The 17,817-nt window shown below is 50.4% G+C and overlaps 7 protein-coding genes across 7 annotated transcripts; 4 read left to right on the forward strand and 3 right to left on the reverse strand.

Annotated features, from left to right (window-relative positions):
* Nucleotides 1-298: 298 nt before the first annotated feature.
* N7473_002075 (complex I NDUFA9 subunit family protein) lies at nucleotides 299-1,878 on the reverse strand (the record flags this gene model as incomplete). The annotated part of the gene is made up of 8 exons (XM_057148015.1): nucleotides 299-736; nucleotides 797-955; nucleotides 1,011-1,152; nucleotides 1,211-1,302; nucleotides 1,365-1,459; nucleotides 1,523-1,585; nucleotides 1,654-1,667; nucleotides 1,730-1,878. 8 exons carry the CDS (start codon nucleotides 1,876-1,878, stop codon nucleotides 299-301), a joined length of 1,152 nt encoding a protein of 383 aa, XP_057011669.1.
* A 1,023-nt stretch (nucleotides 1,879-2,901) lies between these two features.
* Nucleotides 2,902-4,883, forward strand: N7473_002076 (flavin-containing monooxygenase; the record flags this gene model as incomplete). Its single annotated transcript, XM_057148016.1, has 5 exons — nucleotides 2,902-2,933; nucleotides 2,996-3,076; nucleotides 3,136-3,608; nucleotides 3,659-4,238; nucleotides 4,289-4,883. 5 exons carry the CDS (start codon nucleotides 2,902-2,904, stop codon nucleotides 4,881-4,883), a joined length of 1,761 nt encoding a protein of 586 aa, XP_057011670.1.
* A 645-nt stretch (nucleotides 4,884-5,528) lies between these two features.
* On the forward strand, nucleotides 5,529-6,589 carry N7473_002077 (HIT family protein; the record flags this gene model as incomplete). Its single annotated transcript, XM_057148017.1, has 6 exons — nucleotides 5,529-5,571; nucleotides 5,675-5,757; nucleotides 5,922-5,990; nucleotides 6,224-6,316; nucleotides 6,382-6,396; nucleotides 6,482-6,589. The coding sequence occupies 6 exons, from the start codon at nucleotides 5,529-5,531 to the stop codon at nucleotides 6,587-6,589; spliced, it is 411 nt and encodes a 136-aa protein (XP_057011671.1).
* Nucleotides 6,590-6,958: 369 nt separating this feature from the next.
* N7473_002078 (CRAL-TRIO domain-containing protein) lies at nucleotides 6,959-8,931 on the reverse strand (the record flags this gene model as incomplete). Its single annotated transcript, XM_057148018.1, has 4 exons — nucleotides 6,959-7,464; nucleotides 7,518-7,617; nucleotides 7,676-7,717; nucleotides 7,771-8,931. The coding sequence occupies 4 exons, from the start codon at nucleotides 8,929-8,931 to the stop codon at nucleotides 6,959-6,961; spliced, it is 1,809 nt and encodes a 602-aa protein (XP_057011672.1).
* Nucleotides 8,932-9,596: 665 nt separating this feature from the next.
* On the forward strand, nucleotides 9,597-10,440 carry N7473_002079 (DASH complex subunit DAM1; the record flags this gene model as incomplete). The annotated part of the gene is made up of 4 exons (XM_057148019.1): nucleotides 9,597-9,914; nucleotides 9,989-10,040; nucleotides 10,095-10,143; nucleotides 10,200-10,440. 4 exons carry the CDS (start codon nucleotides 9,597-9,599, stop codon nucleotides 10,438-10,440), a joined length of 660 nt encoding a protein of 219 aa, XP_057011673.1.
* A 1,161-nt stretch (nucleotides 10,441-11,601) lies between these two features.
* Nucleotides 11,602-13,453, forward strand: N7473_002080 (uncharacterized protein; the record flags this gene model as incomplete). Its single annotated transcript, XM_057148020.1, has 7 exons — nucleotides 11,602-11,653; nucleotides 11,713-11,946; nucleotides 12,003-12,110; nucleotides 12,177-12,502; nucleotides 12,569-13,003; nucleotides 13,063-13,272; nucleotides 13,343-13,453. 7 exons carry the CDS (start codon nucleotides 11,602-11,604, stop codon nucleotides 13,451-13,453), a joined length of 1,476 nt encoding a protein of 491 aa, XP_057011674.1.
* A 1,058-nt stretch (nucleotides 13,454-14,511) lies between these two features.
* N7473_002081 (40S ribosomal protein uS14) lies at nucleotides 14,512-15,072 on the reverse strand (the record flags this gene model as incomplete). The annotated part of the gene is made up of 4 exons (XM_057148021.1): nucleotides 14,512-14,652; nucleotides 14,748-14,790; nucleotides 14,938-14,961; nucleotides 15,035-15,072. 4 exons carry the CDS (start codon nucleotides 15,070-15,072, stop codon nucleotides 14,512-14,514), a joined length of 246 nt encoding a protein of 81 aa, XP_057011675.1.
* Between the last annotated feature and the right edge of the window lie 2,745 nt (nucleotides 15,073-17,817).

Here is a 17,817-nt window from a genome sequence, read left to right on the forward strand (position 1 = left end):
GAGTGGTTGGTAGTTGGGATGGAGTGGGAGGAAGTAGATAGATGATAATGTTATCCGATTGCGGACTGCGGGGTGGAGCGTGTCTGGACTATGCATCCACTGGGAGCTTATGCAGGGGCATCACGAAGTACTCAAGTATTTACTCAATGCATAGAGGTAGATTGGAGAATTACACCAGACTCATTGTATAACAAATATAGCATTGACAAACGAAACTCTGATTTTGATCGAATCCAGACAACACAAGGAAATACGATTCGCGTCTAGGAAGCAGCTTATGTACACATTAAAAACACACCTACTGGTCATCCAGCACATGCAGGTACTTCTTCTCCTCACGGCGCTCACGCTCGGTCGCCGGGGGAAGATCGTAGTACGAGGCACTACGGTAACCCTGCAAGTAGTGGAAGGTCAGGTCCGCCAGGTCGGCAACCTCGTTCATGCCGAGATCCTTGAAGGTCTTGGCCGTGGGGTCGATCTCCTGGTCAATGAACTCGCGCTCGACCTCGTCGGCAGACATGGTGTGCCACCAGAGGTACTTGTTGAGGTAGTAGGCGAAGGGCTTGAGGAGGGCCTTGGGGACGTTGATGTGGGTGCGCTTCTTGATGATTTCACGGTCGACCAGTTCGGCAATCTCCGCGGTGGAGTAGTTCTTGGGACCGTAGAGCTCGAAGGTCTGACCAACGGTGCTGTCATCGTGCAGCATCTTCTCGAGGGCGGCACCGACGTCAATGGCCTGGAAAATAGGGAGTTAGTCATGTCAATTCTGGTCGAGTCAAATTGTCACGCGACTTACGTGAACCGGCCAGTAGCGCTCCTGCATGTGGTTGGCAGTGAACAAGTTGGACACGCCAGCGAGCTTGTGAAGGAGGTTGTCCTCGAAACCGAACATCGGGGCAGGACGGACAATGGTAGTCTCGGGGTAGATGGAGCGAACGACTTCCTCACCCCAGGCCTGTAGCTGCATCAGTATCTTCGTGTACAGTGCAAACCCCACAATATCAACCAACCTTGGTGGCAAAGAACTCAGAGGGAGAGTCCCGGCGGGCATTGTAGGAGGAAACGTGGATGAAGCGGTCCACGTCGTACTTGGCGACAGCCTCGGCGATGCGCTCAGCACCGTCAACGTGCACGTCGGCGTAGGAGAAGTTCCTAGATGACCTGTCAATTGACTATCCCAGCTCTCTTTTTTCATTGCAATTGCACGCACTTGGTAGGGTATTGGCGACCAGTCAAGTTGTAGACGACATCGGAGTGACGGACACTCTCCTCGATAGACTGGGTGTTGCGGAGGTCGTATTCCTATGGACGAGTCAGGCAACCTGCGTCTTCGGTCCAAGTTTTCACTTCAATTGTTTCCATACCATGAAAGTAACACGGCCCAGATCACCAGTGACCTTCAAGTGACGCTTGGTCATTTCCTCACGGTAGGGGATCACGACATTGCATCCCTGGGTAGCTGCGGGATGTCAGTTCTCCCACCTCTCTCAACCATATCTCAGACGGAACCCCCTCGACCTACCGAGCTTGTTGACAATATAACGACCCAGGAAACCGGTGGCACCGAAGACAGTCGCAGTGTGACCTAGAGATGAATGGTGAGCATATATCGCACGTATGGATCGTATCGAGTCGTCAAGGGCCGAGCTGTACCTCCGAGGGACGAGCTGTCAAGCGCGAAGATGTTAGCAACAAGCACCGCCCAGAATCCACCCAATTGAATGCTTACCGGCCACCCTGGACCTTCAGAACAGGCCTTCCGGTGCGAGTGATAGCGACATCCTGGAGGTTGCGGCGCTGGACCTGAACCTGAACCCGCGGGGCGGGGGTGAAGGCCCGCGACCCTGAAGCGGGATTGATTGACCGGCACTTGTGCATGGTCTCTGCGTGCGAATCGCGAGACCTGTTGGAGGGGAGTGGTTGCCGATTGGCGTGGTGAGGAGCAGTTTGGATGGTCTTTCGCAGTGTCCCTCTGCAATTCGGGAACACGGGACTCTGGCGCTAGTCCCGATTCGGAAGGGTCGTGACAGTCCTCTTCTTTCTACATGGTGATGAGTACTTTACTTTCACTTTCTGATTAGAGTGGGAGAATAATAAGCTTGAATCTGATTTAGAATTGTTATTCATTATATCACAATGCCTGCTCTGTGTTTGCAATAGCACCTCGACCTCCATCGCCCACTAAAGGTCTGACAATATAGCGAATCTGATTGGACAGCCACTTCCCCCATCTGCCAAACCGTCTTGAGCTAAGTCTATATTGCTATATCGATGGCATTTTATACTGATTTCATCTCACTGGATTAGTTTCTAAGTATTCGGTTTTCAGCCTCTTCTATCTCGTTATCGCAATCTTCCATAACCATAAATTCGTATTTCTTAAGCCTGAATCTACCCTGAGCGGCCAGAAAAACACTCCTACCAGATATGCTCAGCTTCCTTTCTTTCAAATTCCTTTCTGATTGTATTTCAATTGATCTTTTTGGTAACTTGAGCATCAACTCTTGACTAAGAGATAATTAGAAAATTTCTCAGTGTCCAACTTATGGAACTCCACAGGAGCAGCTTCTCGTGCGGTACGGATATATAACCTAGCGAATGCAGAAGGACTCTAGATCGTCCCCCTATTTCTTGGCAATATCAGATCAAGAAATTCCACCTAGGAACAGATGCCCTGGTTTATACAGAACTTTATTTAATCCCTTCTGAGTTATTAGTTGAAAGGGATTAGCACAACTACTTTATGATCGATCGCTTGCATGGATCTTCCCGATACGTCATGGCGCTCATGCGGGAAAACCGGTCAGTGCCTGAGCACTTAACCTTCCGCAGTGCAGTTGGTTTCACACCACGACTCTTCCTCTATCGCGATTCAGACATTCAAATAAAACACCATTATACATGGCGATTAAAGTAGCGATCATAGGCGCAGGGTGAGCGATTCTTCCCGTCGCCCTCCAGTTCAGCATGGCCTCTAATCAGTCACTATCTATAGTCCCGGTGGCCTAGTGGCCCTCAAGACCTTGCTAGAGTCCTCGACACCAGAGCAGCAGATCGAAGCCTGCCTATTTGAAGCGTACGTCCCTAATCATTTACTATCAGGAGAAATGGCTCAGTATTGACAATAACACCCAGCGAGTCGGATATCGGAGGCACGTTCAACTATCGGTCTTATCAGAATGCAGAACTGGTCAGCAGCAAGCAGTTGACAACATTTTCGGATCATCGCTTGCCACTGGATAGTCCAGATCATATCTCACTTCCCGAATATGTGGACTATCTCCGGTCTTATGTTGCTAAATTCAATCTGGATGCCCACATTAAGCTCAACAGCCCCGTCGTCCGAGTGGAGCGATTACCAGAAGGCTCAGAGTGGAAGCATCGAGTCAGCTACACGAACAGAGCAGACGCGAACGAGAAGAAGGAAAGGACTTATGACTGTTCTCACATCGCAGTATGCACGGGACTACATGTCGAACCCAATATCCCCACTATCCCTGGAATCGAACACATCAAAGGGGATGTGTTTCATTCATCGCTCTACAAGGATCGCTCCCAGGTGGCAGGGCGCAATGTCCTGATTCTTGGATGCGGTGAAACAGCTATGGGTAAGTTGTTATATCGTTGTATCAATATTCCATACTAATCGATTTGGAAGATATCGCCTACGAATCTATCAAAGCCGACGCCCAATCAGTCACCATGTGCTTCCGGACAGGATTTCTCTCCTTCCCGAAGTCACTCAGTCGCTTCCAAGTATTTGGCAAGACCTTCAGCGGAGGTCTTCCCATCGACGGTCTCATCACCAACCTGTTCGAGACCGCATATGTGCATCGAGCAATCGCCCACAGCCGATTACGCTGGTTCGTCTCCGACTTTGTCATCAAGCGAGTACTGTGGTTCCTGACAGGAACACAAGCTGGCATGAACCAGCACGTTGGTGGTCTGCCACAGGAACGACTGGGTCGGGCATTCGTTTTCCTCAACAAGAGTAACAAGGCGATGCCGTACCTCAACCGACCCTATCAAAAGCATAACCCCATTCTGGCTTGTATCGGGAATCGCTACATTGACCCACCGGACGATGCGAACTCCAACCGAGTCGTCGATACTTGTACATGGCCCGAGTATATTGATGACTCGGGACGAGTCCATTTCCAAGCCAACCCCAAGCGAAAGGATTGGCAGCGGCTGAAGAATAGGGTCATCGAGCCGGATTGTGTGGTATACTGTAGCGGGTCAGTCTTTTCACCTCGATGTTCCGTTGTGCAAGCTAATACAGTGACAGGTACAAGCAAACCTTCCCCTACCTCGACAGCACATATCCCACGGCATCCGACGCCCAAATCCGTAACATCATCCATCCATCCCACCATGATATCGCCTTCATCGGATTCGTCCGTCCAGGCGTCGGTGCTATCCCGCCAATCGCCGAGCAACAAGCTATGTGGTGGACAGCTCTGATCACCGGCAAAATGGCAATGCCAACAGATCCCCCACACTATCACCTCCTAGCCGCCAAAACCTCACGTATCCACTACGGTGTCGACCACAGCGCATACATGAGCACTTTAGCTCGAGACTTTGGCGGTGCGCCGGGACTGATGGAGTTGTATCGTGAGCATGGATTGCGGATTCTTCTGATCTACTGTTTTGGTGCATCTTTTGTTACGTTTTATCGGTTACTTGGTCCGTTCAAGTCACCCGTTGCGCCGGAGATTGCGCGGACGGAGCTGGCGGAGACGATTCTTCGAAGAGGGATACTTGGGAATATCTTTTTTGGTCTCATACCTATGCTTTTTTACGGAGTTGTTAATGCGGTGGCTTTTGTGTTGGATAGAGTTGGGTTGATTCCTTCGGAGAAGAAGGTGGTGAGTGAGTGAGTGAGTGAGGGAAGGGAAGGAGATGAATTAAGATATGCGTATGAATATTTACAATGTTAGTCAAGTCTTTTGGACCGTCTCTTGTAGATTGTCACGGTAGATGTTGCTTGCGTAGAAGGGATGCCTGTATGCACACCGCACCTGGCCACGCTACGCACACGCACCAAACACCAACCACCTCAAAACACGCCCCAGAAGACTGAGAAAGCTCAGAAAAAAAGCGAAAGAATTAATTCGATAGTAAAAACATAGTCTAAAAGACCAAAAAAACCAAAAAGATACAACGACTATGTTGTAGCAGGTTATTCCAAAGATTGAGTAGAGGAGTATAGTGGGCAAACCACGGCCATCTCTGGTAAAAGGCAAGAAATGGGTTCTGTACTAGCCTGTCCCACTCCTCGGGGGAAAGAAACTTATTTCCCTCATAACCTTGCCAGCTGCCACCGGATGACCGCAGTTCGAACCCGGACACCTACACTTCCTTTTTCTTTTGTCGTTCTCTTCCCCACCGGGTCGACGGAGCTGACCCCGCATATTCATGACTTCCAATTATTACTGACGTTCGATTCTACGTGAACAAGCTACACTGCTCCCTTCAATCTCACAGAATTCTTGTTCCACCGAAACAATTAACCAGTAGACAAAATGTCCTCCTCCGCTGCCTGCATTTTCTGCAAGATTATCAAGGGTGGGTAGCTAGCTCCCCTCGACGCCTACTCCGAGTTCACAAAGCTCTTGTCTTCCGGGTGGACTTGATGCAATGGATCGCTAACCCTCCCTTCTCAATCCAGGTGATATCCCTTCCTTCAAGGTCTTCGAGAGCGACAAGGTCTTCGCCTTCCTCGATATCCAGCCTCTTAGCCGTGGCCATGCGGTATGTTGTTCTTCGCCCCTTGTCGTATCCTTCCCCGCACCGATCGCAGGTCACCTTGAACCGCGTTGTGGGACTGTTTTCGCTCGCGGATATATCATGAATCTAGTCCTGCGTTAAATAGAAATGCTGTGTGTCGAAAAGGATGCTAACTCGCTGTCGCATAGCTCGTCATCCCCAAGTACCACGGCGCTAAGCTGACCGACATTCCCGACGAGGACCTCCTTGAGATCTTGGTGAGTGGGTAGAACTAGAACTGCGAAGGGATATAAAGTCCGACGAGATAGGGGTGTGTGAGAAGGAGAGTCAATCTTGCAGATTGAATGTTGGTAGGGAATTAGGAGCCACCCCAGCCCCCAAGGTCCTTGGTCCAGGCGCACCACTCTACGGGAACTGGGGGTTCAATGAAATCAAAAGCGATGATGGTAGCTTCGCAAGTCACTCGGCTAACACGATCTCTCCCATATAGCCCGTCGCAAAGAAGCTTGCTATCGCCAGCGGCGCCACGGATTTCAATATCCTGCAGAACAACGGGCGCATTGCGCACCAGGTCGTTGACCACGTAAGTACACCCATGCCCATTCCTTCCAAGGAGGAAAGCGAAATTCTGACCAAGTACATTTACAGGTTCACTTCCACATGGTATGTTCTCCGTATTGCCGACAACCCTCTCTCGACTGCCACCCTTTCCGTTTACAAGAATTATCTGCTCACCACTGTTGTATAGATTCCCAAGCCCAACGAGCATGAGGGTATGGGCATTAGCTGGCCCGCCAAGGAGTCGGATATGGATAAGCTGAAGGCTCTGCACGAGGAGATCAAGTCCAAGATGTAAACGGTGATTTCACTTGTTTATATCTTGAGTGACAGGCACCCTATGGTTGATGGGCTAACGATAGAGTACTGTTCAAAATGCCATTGATTGCCTCCCCTACTAAATCTGGATTGTCTAATTCAAAGGCAAATACCATGTTCAGTCAAATTGGGAAACATTCACGAAATGCCAATTCCTTTCAAGATTATTCCCAAACATATAGACCCCCCTCTATGTTGTCTAACCGGCTATCCAGGACAGACGCCAAATCTGTCGGTACATATACGATACTATACACCCATGTAGCACGCACAATTCCAGCCGCCAATATCCACACACTTATGAAGTCCAACATTGTACCCAAACAGGCCACCAATTACTCCGACCTCTTTACGCAGACTGAACAGCCTCCGCTGTCTCCGCGGCCGCATCGCTGCTAGTCTTCTTCTCAGCCTCGGGGTAGAACTCAATCTTGCCACCGCCCTTGATAATGTTCAATCGGTCGTACAGCGAGCGGGCACGAATATACGGGTCCAAAACCCAGTATTGGTCGCGCAGCTTTTCAATCAAGCCGTGACGCTTCTCCTTGGCAGCATTCACAGCATCAGTCTCCTTCTTGTAGCTGGCGCGAATCCACTCAATGGTGACGTCTTGGATTTCCTTGGCCAAAACCTGACGCTCAGCGACCAGCTTGTCGCGGGTCTCTGTATCTTCCATCTTGGCGTTTTCGCCCTCCTTGATCTCGGTGTATGCGTATTCCCAGTTCTCGTCACCCTCGAGTTCCTTCATGATTTGGCCTGGGGCAATAAAGGCCTCGAGGTCTTCGCGGTTCTTGGTAAAGTGGATCTTGGCGGCGACGACGGGGTCGAGCCAGCCCTTGATGACACTCCAGATACCTGTTCGAGTTAGATTGGAGCAGAGTATAAATTTGCAGTGGAGGGAGACGAACTCGAGAAGATCCAGGGTGCCTTGTGAATGAGGACGGATCCGAGAGATTCGGGGTAGTTGGCTTCAAAGCACTTGATCATGAATTTAACGGGTGTGTAGTCCTAAAAATACATATTAGTATGTGGTGTATAGATCCACAACAAAGTGGAAGAAACCTACCATGTTCGCCAACTGAAAGTTGGTCATATCGAAAATGATAGTCTGTCGTCGTCAGCAATAGGTCTCCAGTCAGGGTTTAGATGGTAGTGAATTACCGCAGTCTCAACTGGGGGCGCCAACAGCAGCCGGGCAGTCTCAATAGTGTAGACAGTAAACCGCTCCAGCGTGTCCACCTCCTGATCCCCAGCCCGATGCAGCCGCACCCGGACAACACAGATAGGCCGGCCGAACTTGTCAACACCGTGCAGGAAACTCTTGCCCATGCGCATTTGTTTCAAGAACTCCTCGCCCTTCTGCTTCTTCGCGGGGTCCGCACTGGACGCCTGCTGAAGGGCCTGGGCCTCACCGTTTTTCATAATGTCGTCGTCGACGTGGACATCCTGCAAACGCCAGCGCATCGTCGAGATCATCATGATAAGTGCCTTCTTGACGTCCCACTTGCGCGCGCGCAGGAACCGCAGCAACAGGGAATCCGGGTTATCCTGCTTCACCATGTTCCAAAAGGCCGTACGGATCTCCTCTGGCTGCAGCTCGACGAGCGCCCGCTGGAACTCCTTGGACTGACCGTGCTTATCATCGCCGTCGGTGATGTTGATCGAGGCCAGACTCGAAGTGATACCGCTCGCGGACGACACGCTCTTGTCGTCGTCGTCCTCCTCGTTGCCCTTGCCCCAGAGCGACCATCCCTTGCGCTTGCTGGAAGACTTCTTCTTTTCCTGAGAGGAACTGGAGGCCGCAGCATCGGCATTGGCTTTACCATTGGCATGCTCAGCCTCGAGGACATCGAGGGGGACGCCAAAAACTTTCAGGGTCAGCACCCAGAACTCCTGCAACTTGACTTCTTGTTCCGGGGTCAGGTTCCCGACGGTACCCGGAGCCGGTTCGATAGGCATGGTGGAGAGGGTATCGATGACTTCGAGGAAGGAGTGTGTTTGCGGTCGAGTGGTCGGGGAGGGATGCGATGGCGGCGGGTTATCCGTCGAGGTGAAGTACTTATCGTGGAGCCAGGCGCCTCCGCCAACGGCCAGCAGGGTGAATGTGATAGTCCAGAGAGAGGATGCTTCCCTCGGTTGATGCTGAGATTGCGACCGTGTGGAGTAGGGTCGCACGAGTGGGAATATTCGGGCCTGACGAGCGTATTGGGAGGCGATCTGAGCGCCTCTTTCCGGGGAAGCAACAGCGGAGTTAATACGACAAGGAACAGAAAGGGAACTGGCCGAGGGAGAGATGCGGCGCAGAATTGAGCAGGCCCGCATGTGGCGGAGAAAATGAACCAGTGGGCCTGAATGGATAGTCCGAGAGAGTGAGAGAGTCTCAATATACAACAATGTAGTCCTAGGAACCGTGGGATTATTGAGGAGGAAAAGATTCCCGAGTCCTTTTTCCAAGGCGAGAAGTCGAGACGAGATCACGAGTGGATTCGCTCAAAATCAAGGCCGATGACGATCGGTCTGGTAATGCGGGGAAAAGGCTCAATTATCTGTGAACTGGATGATGGTAGTAGTAATTCATATATATGATATCTGTTTGTCTATAGTATATTGATTCTAGATATCCTATGTTGACATAAGGTGGGTACTATTGTCCCTACCCATTCTACTCGGAGTCAATTGAATTGTTATGGTCGCATGTCCGGTGAAGTCATGCAAAAGTCACGGGCCAAACAACTCGGGAGATCAACACTCGACGTATCTTCAACTCCTCCAATTCCCTTGAGAATTCTCCCAAATTTCATGCGCAGCTCCTCCTGATTCTATATAGAGAACACTCTGTCTCGTCCGCGCCGCAGACCCATTTTCCATCTGCTGCACGCCAAAAAAACAAGTGCTCGTGATAGCCCATTCGCGATACCCACTTCAGCACTTCCGCTTTGCCCCTCTCTCTTCCAAAACAAACAACTCGACTACATCTCCCACCAGTCATGGACGCTCCTGTACCACGATCCTCCTCGCGACCGAGGCCCTCCTCTCGCCCAACAACTCCTCTACGACCGAGTTCGCGCTCGTCGCTCCGGGAAGCTCACGGCTACGGTCACAGCATCAGCCAAGCCGGATACAACCAACCTGCCATCAATGCTCTGGAGCCACAATTTGCGGAACTCGCAGACTCCATGGCTGATTTGGAGGCCAATTTCATGCACCTGCAGCTGATGCACGAGAGTCTGACGCGCTTCAGTGAGAGTTTTGCGAGTTTCCTGTATGGCATGAATATGAACGCGTTTTGTGTGGATTTCCCAGAGGTATGCCCGTCTGCGCTTCGGAGACGCGTCGGATGAGGAACCTGTACGGGGAAATCAATGCTCACCATTGCTAGGCCCCAATCACCGACTCTTTCAAGAGAGCCAAGCAGGCGGAGGCCCAGAAAGGTATGCTTGCGCATTAACGTTGATGGAGGCCGACTCACTAACACCCATACACAGAGGCGGAAAACGAAGTACCCCGTGCGGATGATGGCGAGATGACGTTTCTGTGAGTAGTAATGGCTGCGCTCTCCAACCTGGATCCTCTAGCTGACTCTCTCCCAGGACTACCGACACTTCCTTTGTCGATCACCCGCCTAGTACCGTCTCCTCCAAGCCAACGTCGAGATATTCCGCTCCTAGCCGGGGTACGACTCGAGGGACGACACGGGGTGGTACGACGAGAGGCACAACGAGAGGCACCACGAGAGGCACCACGCGAGGCTCGGCGACAGGCCTGTACACCACGAGAGGTACCGACCGGGGGCGGCCAAGTGCGCTGCCCCGGGGTCGTGGTGTGCGGTGAACAGCAGGTTAGGCGTGTAATTTGGACATCTACTTGTCATTGCTGGTGGATGGCAGGGACTTGAGAATTGGCAGTATCATGAACCTTTCGAAAAGTACCCCGCCAGACAGTACCCTGGGAATTTCTCCAAGTCTCCAAGTCTGCCTCACCCGAAAGAAACGGCTGGCACTTGTTACGCTCGAGGGCCGTTTATTTTACCGTTGCTCCTCGAGGGATGAAGATGGAGTACATAGACATGGGCTGTACTTATTATGACTTGAAACGAAGCAAGATTCATGAAACACACGAGTATTTCTAGTGAATAGAAAGAATGATAGGATCAATTCCAATCCAGAAATATCTTCTATAGGCCCAATATATCCTATATCCTCTATTCGTTTAACATGTCGTGGTTGTACTCTGATCATCGAATCTCCTTGGCGCGGAACAGCAGATCGCGGCACCTCCGATCGCTGATCCGGCGGTAAATCGGGGGCTCAGGCGAAAAAAAGGTCCCGATGGCAAACCACAAACCCTCTGCCCGCACTCCAGGACCTCGATATCCCGGGGATCATTACCTTTCGTTGCCTTGTCAAACTCCTTCTGCCTTTTCCGAGTCTATTGCTGCCTTGATCATTCAGCGGTTCATTCATTGAAATCCGGCGGGGCAGGGTTGCGGCCTTGCTGGCAACGTGAGCTGCCGCGGCAACCCTTCGGTGACCGGAGAGCCCTATAGCTCTTCTCCTTCATCCACCTCCCTCACGCGCCCTCGTTGACTCTCCTGATCTTGAATATGTAAGTCCGGACTCGAAAATTGTGTACGGACTGTTGCAAAGGGATACTGATCATTCGTCCGACAGTGCAATGCTCGTTTTACTCAGGGGAAGTCCTTGAGGCTCATCTGGATATCGCTGCGCATCTTACGGCCAGAAAGAGCCTTGTATCTGAACTGGCGACCTTTGGTCTTTGCCTAATCCTTCGTTTTATTCTTTCTCCTATCGTTACCTTGAGGGCTGGGTCCTTCTACTGACGGTCTTCCTCTCTACTTCTTTACTTCGTTCCCCCTCCCACTTCACACCTTCACACCTCCCAACCCTTATCCCTTCACACCTTTCACCCTCTATCCACTTCAATCCCTCTTTAACCCCCCACCCCCCTCCACCATCTCGCCTATTATTCAAAATGGCGACTCTTGATTCTGTCCAAATCCTGTCTGAGGCGGCGTTTGGCTGCGGTAAGTCTATCCCTCATTGACCTCCACCTTGACCCTAGACACCGCTGACCCCTCACTAGAACATCTTGCTACAATCATGCAGGATCAATCGACTGCTGGCCAGTTCAAGAATGGTTACCGCAAGCAGTTTGAAGCCCTGGCACCTTACACCAAGCCTGAAACGGCTGCGGTACCGACAAGTGGCCTGCGGACTGTGGCTACCTTGAAACCAAAGTACCACTGCTTGAGCTGCACAGAGGTCTGTTTGAACTCGGAGCGCAAGGCGCACACGAAGAAGACCGGCCATGTTTTCTGTAAGTACCCATCTGTTCTGAAATGCTCTGACTGGAAGCTAATCAAGGTCCCCTAGACTTGGAGTCCCGCAACCGTTTCGTGTTCTGTGAGACTTGTGTAGATTTTGTCTACGACCATGGTCTGGAGAGACTCTGTGGCCCCTCCGGAAAGTTTGAGTACCAAGGCGAGTCTCAAATCACCTTTTGGTCCCTTTCAATGTTCACGGGTTGAGTAGCTGACTATCTGATAGACGGCAAGAACCGATGGATCGAAGACTCCGCGTCTGAGGTCTATGTCAAGAGCAACGCATACAAGAACCCTTGCTCGCGTCGTGGTGCTCGTGGTGTCTGGAACATGGGACAGACCTGTTACCAGGCTGTCATCCTCCAAGCTCTGCTGCATGACCCAACCCTCAATGCCTATTTCCTGGCTGGAGGTCATGACATCCACACCTGCAAGAGGCCATTTTGCATGGCCTGCGCCGCCACTGAGGTCTTTATGGAATTCAACAGTGGCGAGAAGACCGATGCAGTGTCGGCGGCTACCCTCTTGTATCATGGATGGGATGCCTCACGAGTAAGAGATATGCCCACGAGACTGATGATATAGATGAAAGAGTATTCGGCTAATCTCAAATCACAGGAAATGGCAGGCTACCGCCAGCAGGATGCCCACGAGTACTTCCAATTCCTGGTAAATGCCCTGCACGCGGCGACACCCGGGCACTCCGAGAGCTACGGCACCAAGTGCGAGTGCTTCTTCCATCGCACTTTCTACGGCGAACTCCGCAGCAGCGTGATGTGCCACAAGTGCGGCAAGACCACTCACACTTACGACCCGATGGCGGATCTGAGCCTCGACGTGCAGCTTCAGAACAAGAAGCGCAAGCTGGGCCGATCCACTGCCACCGGTACCGGGACCCTGCTCAGCTGCTTGGAGAGCTTTATTGCAGTCGAGGACCTACAGCACCACACCGAGGCGGCCTATCACTGCGAGAAATGCGGCAACACCCCTCAGCGGGCGTCGAAGCGGCTGCAGATCAACAAGCTCCCAAGTATCCTGTGCATGCAGCTGAAGGTATGTATTTCGAGAATCTAATGGAGGCTGGATAAGTCTGACATGTCTCTTTCTCTCAGCGCTATGAACACAACCAGGCCTCCTCCGAGAAAATGGATGGCCACATCGACTTCCCCCTTACCCTGAACATGCTCCCTTTCACCGTGAAGAAGGACAAGGAGCGTGTCGACACATCCAAGTACATGTACGATCTCTCGACTGTCGTGGTCCACCAGGGTTCCATGGACTCTGGACACTACTACTCCTACACTCGTCTGGGAGGTGACAAGGTATGTGATCCGCCATCAATATCAACTTGAATATATACACGTTGCGGTATAATAATAGTCGATGATATAGTGGGTGTTGATGGATGACAACAAAGTCACTGTCGCCAGCATCCCGGATGTTCTCAAGCAGAATGCTTACCTCCTGTTCTATGGCATTCGCTCGATTGATTCCGAGAAGTGATCGATTGATCCCGAGAAGGATTTTTTCTTGACAACGAACAATGTGCGTGATCAGAATGAGGATTTGGTTTGGCTATTGGGTTTACGGTGTTTACTATCTGGTTCTTTTTGTTTGATGTACATAAGGGAGAAAGGGTATGGATGATAACAATGGATGGATCGTTGAACCAGTTTGATGTGTTCGCAGAGTCTATGAGGCTAATCAATATGCCGTTACATGGACAAAGACACGGGTTCGATAGACTTCTCCAGATAACGGTTATGGGGAGCAATAGTGAAGCCATTCTGCCTGTAGCTCGACGTAGTACGTGGGATGCCAAGATCGAGACTGTATATCCCCAGCTGATACCGACTACGAGTGTTTGATGTACGCAGATCTAGACCGTTTGACGGCTTCCCAGACCCGCGTAGATCGTTCTCTACGGCCAGGCTACTCGGGTCTCGGATTTCAATATCATCCGGTTCACACGCAGAATCACACGAAGATTCAAGACTCCGAGGAAACAAGGCGGAGGTCGAGTCACCGCGTGTAGGTAGACCGTTGAAAGTCATTGAAAACCACATCACACCCTCCATGCTACTCCGATACTCAATATCAAGAACGCAGTGAAAATCCCAGTAAAGAAAATCCGTCATTGATATTGGATAAGGAAAAAAAGGATGAGGGTAAACATGACATCCTCGTTTTGCGAACTCTTCACACAACAACCCCAGTCCCCTCCGATCCTTCCGAGACACCAAGCAAACGAAGATGAAAGAATGTCTCCTCCATCAAAGAAAAACAACAACCAATTTTGGAGCCGTCATGCGAAAAGAAACGGGAGTGCGGGCGCAATTTCTTGATTTTGTTTTGTCCCGGACACTTTCGAAACCTTTTCCCATCCCGGACACTATCGAGATCGAGGAGCGCCAGGGTACGTACACGAGTGAACGGATCGTAGACGAGGACGGGTCGAGAAGGACGTTAAAAGGTGGACATGGTTTTTGATTTGTTTAACGGTACTGTAGGTGAGAGTGGTGAGTTAGTTTTGATGTTGATTTCCAGGTTGGGGCTGAGTCTCAAGAAGGCTCCAACGACGTGATATCCCGTGTGCTGGTGCGTTGTTCTTCGAGTCGGCAGAGGTAGAAGATGAAGGCACGAACCTTGTTGAAACCGATGTCGGTGGACTTCTCACGGAAGCACTGACGGCAGATGTTCATCTGTAAGATAACCCGCGTTAGCCCAAAGTTCGCTCTCACGAAACGCCGCACTCGAAGTGCGCTCATCAAGTTCATCAGGGAGAGATTCCACATACGCCGTACTTGCGGATCAGACCGGCGCGGTGAGAGCAGACACGGCTGTAGTCGAGCGAAATATGAATTAGCACTCCGATCTCCCCAAGATTCCCAATTTCAATATCCGGTCCAAGATATCTCTCCGTCCCTCGCTTTCCATATCGTCGCTCGTATCGGAGAATTGTAGTTTTTGAGAGGGGTTAAACACACCATTCGCGGGAGCCCTTGCCGTACCTGTGCGAAGAAACAGAGTCAGTCACTAATTCACCAACATTTGTTCAGCGATCGGGCTCAAAATTTGACTTACTTGCGGGGCCGGGAGTACCAAACGGACTCGTGAGTCATCTTGATTGTCGAAGGGGGGAGTTGACGGGGGGTTGTTGACGGGGACGAGGGTCGTTGGCGCTGTTGAAGAAGGACGAAGGTCGAATCGCACTTTAGGGTTGGAAATTCGTTGTGTGCTGCCCCAATGGGGAACAGGGCACGGGCCAGCTCGCTTGACCCGGCACTAGTCCGTTTTAGGTGATCATGTGTGGATGCTTATGTCATCATTCATTGATTCCTAGGATCCTAGGATCCGCTCCAGGAACAAGGAACTTTGAGCCTCATATCCATTTACTTGGGATGTGATTCTACAATTGGCCTCAATGCTGATAAGGGCGAGTCATCGAAATGTCGGACTTTTACTCGATAATTACATTTTTCATCATAATCAGGAAAATCGAGTTAAGTTCATTACACACAGACTGTCGCATGGCCTTCCCGCGCATATGGAGGTTAAAGTTTTGTCGTCGTACTATGTATGATACAATGTCGTCCTCTAACAAGAATAATAGAAGTTAGAATACCTGAATACACCAAAAAGCTGCTGAGTTTTGGAAAATGCCCTGGGACCGGACTATTCAGATCCCTCTGAAGCCGCCCATTGATCGTGTCAAAGCGCCGATAACCAACCTGCCATTTTTTCTTGAGTTTGATCGAACCAAGTGAAACTATCTTAGATCAGTCGATAAATTGCTTAGATTCTTCTGGGGCTTCCGCAAATAATGTTTTCTCTCTCAAGAAAAGGGCCCATAAAAGGGCCCATAACGTTGTTCATTCAGATGCTGGGGCCATCCTACAACACATACTTTCACCCCTGGAGCCCGAAGGTTCAAAAGGGCTGAGAATTCCTCATAAATAGAGTGCGATACAAGGAGTTGGCAAAGAGCATGTTTCCTAAACGCCATCTTGCTGAAACTTTTGGTATTGTAGTCGGGTTTCATCAAACACGGCCCACGTTTTGAAAGAGACAGGAATATACATGATACGTACAAACATTGTGACCTATAGTTCATCTGCCCAACTTCTAATACCGGGACAGGGATAGCGCTGCTATCTACTTGATTGCCACCCCCTCTAACCTCGATGACTTCATGCGCTCAAGGAGATATACTACTAGAAAGCTTCTATCAACTACCTAGATCTCATGTCGAGTTCGAGGAGGCGAACAGCCGTGGTTAATTTAGGGAAGGTGTATTAATAAAACGTTATAGGATGAATGCTAGTTATAGCGTGGCAATTCGGGGAAGTCTGGTTATCAGTCGAGTCGAGTTCGTTTAACCACGGGTATTGACATGAATGTTACATTTCTTCAGATGTAGGCAATTGTCTAATAAGGGACTGGCCCAGAAAGCCTGTCGAAAGAAGTACGGAGACCACTGTTCAGAAATGAGCTGTTTCATGGCATTCGTATTGAAAGGAAGGCTAAGGTTAACAATCGTGTCTTTCTCCTTAACTGGTTGTTGAGAATCAACGCTGTGGGTCACTCTCTCAGATCAGCCCTGTGCGATCTATATCCGCGACATCTGACGATGAGAGCGACGTCAGAAACAGCCCAGAATAAAGTGTCAATCGCGTCTATCCTACCACGTAATCAAAAGCCGGGGTAGAAATGATGCTAAGGTATCGTCGCACAAATCAGTTGTACGACATTATTAACTTTGCTAGTGACACCCCAAGCATTTAACTTTATGCAAATTATTCACGTTCACATCTCATCCGAGCTAACCAGGTCCTTGCTGATCGCGCGGGAAGAGACCAGGGTTCAGGTAGCTCTGATTGGACGCCCGTCGTGCCTCAGGAACGCTTAGATGGGAACACGGCTTGCGGATGGTGTTAGTGCCGAATATCCGACGCTCTGCAGAACGTTTCTACTTAGGATGGTAATATCGCTCGAGCCCGCGGGATGCATGTCGATCTTCTGATCGGAATGGCGGGGCTGTGGTAGGTAAGCCCCGGATATAGAGAAAGAGTATCGTTGAGAAGAGGACAATGTAAATTATTACTACGAGAGAGGTTATTAGGAAGGCTGGGAAGCTGGCAGTATCAAACTAGCTTCTAGAACTGACTATGGGATTACAGACAGGCCCGCTATTCATCAAGTCTTTCAAGCCACCGACACAAGACCGGATAGCTGCAGGTGCCTATGTCACACCGTATGATCTTGTAGCGCCAGAAGTCTCGATTCTGGGGTGCACGGAAGCAGCACGTTCAAGGTGACCAGTCTACAGTATGTATGTAAATGCAGCAATGGAGGAGGGGAAATGGAGCAAGGGCCTAAAGGTTGTTGAAGCGACCAGTGAGGATCAGAGTAATAGCCTACTGTTAGTAGTACATACTAATTAGTTATTAATCGCCGAGAGAAATTAATTAGCAAGAATGTGTCATATGATAGCTGCGATGAAATCACCAAATGATCAAGTCTCCGGGCTTTGTATTCCGCATGAGAAGGTACGAGCACGAAATAAGTTCGGGTTGGACTCGGGGATGTGCGTGGGTGAAAGTGCGTGTGCGTTGGGCTGCAGGCCCGGAAGGCCGCGGATACCAATTCCATCACGCCCAATCGCGGCACGACGAAGATAGTCAGGCTTATATGTTAGAACGGGTCCGAATCTTCGGTATGATTCTTGGCTAGAAATCATCTTACTAATCTCTTGTTATTTGTCTGACACAGACTTAGCAACGAGCTAAACATCCAGTGAGTCAGTGACTTAGCTTTAGCCTTTGTGGCTTGTTCGTAACTTAGAGATCGACTCATATTATCACAGT

This window comes from Penicillium subrubescens, assembly GCF_028828155.1.
Source record: "Penicillium subrubescens strain IBT 31985 chromosome Unknown utg000002l_segment0_segment0, whole genome shotgun sequence".
Taxonomy (NCBI): Eukaryota; Fungi; Ascomycota; class Eurotiomycetes; order Eurotiales; family Aspergillaceae; genus Penicillium; species Penicillium subrubescens.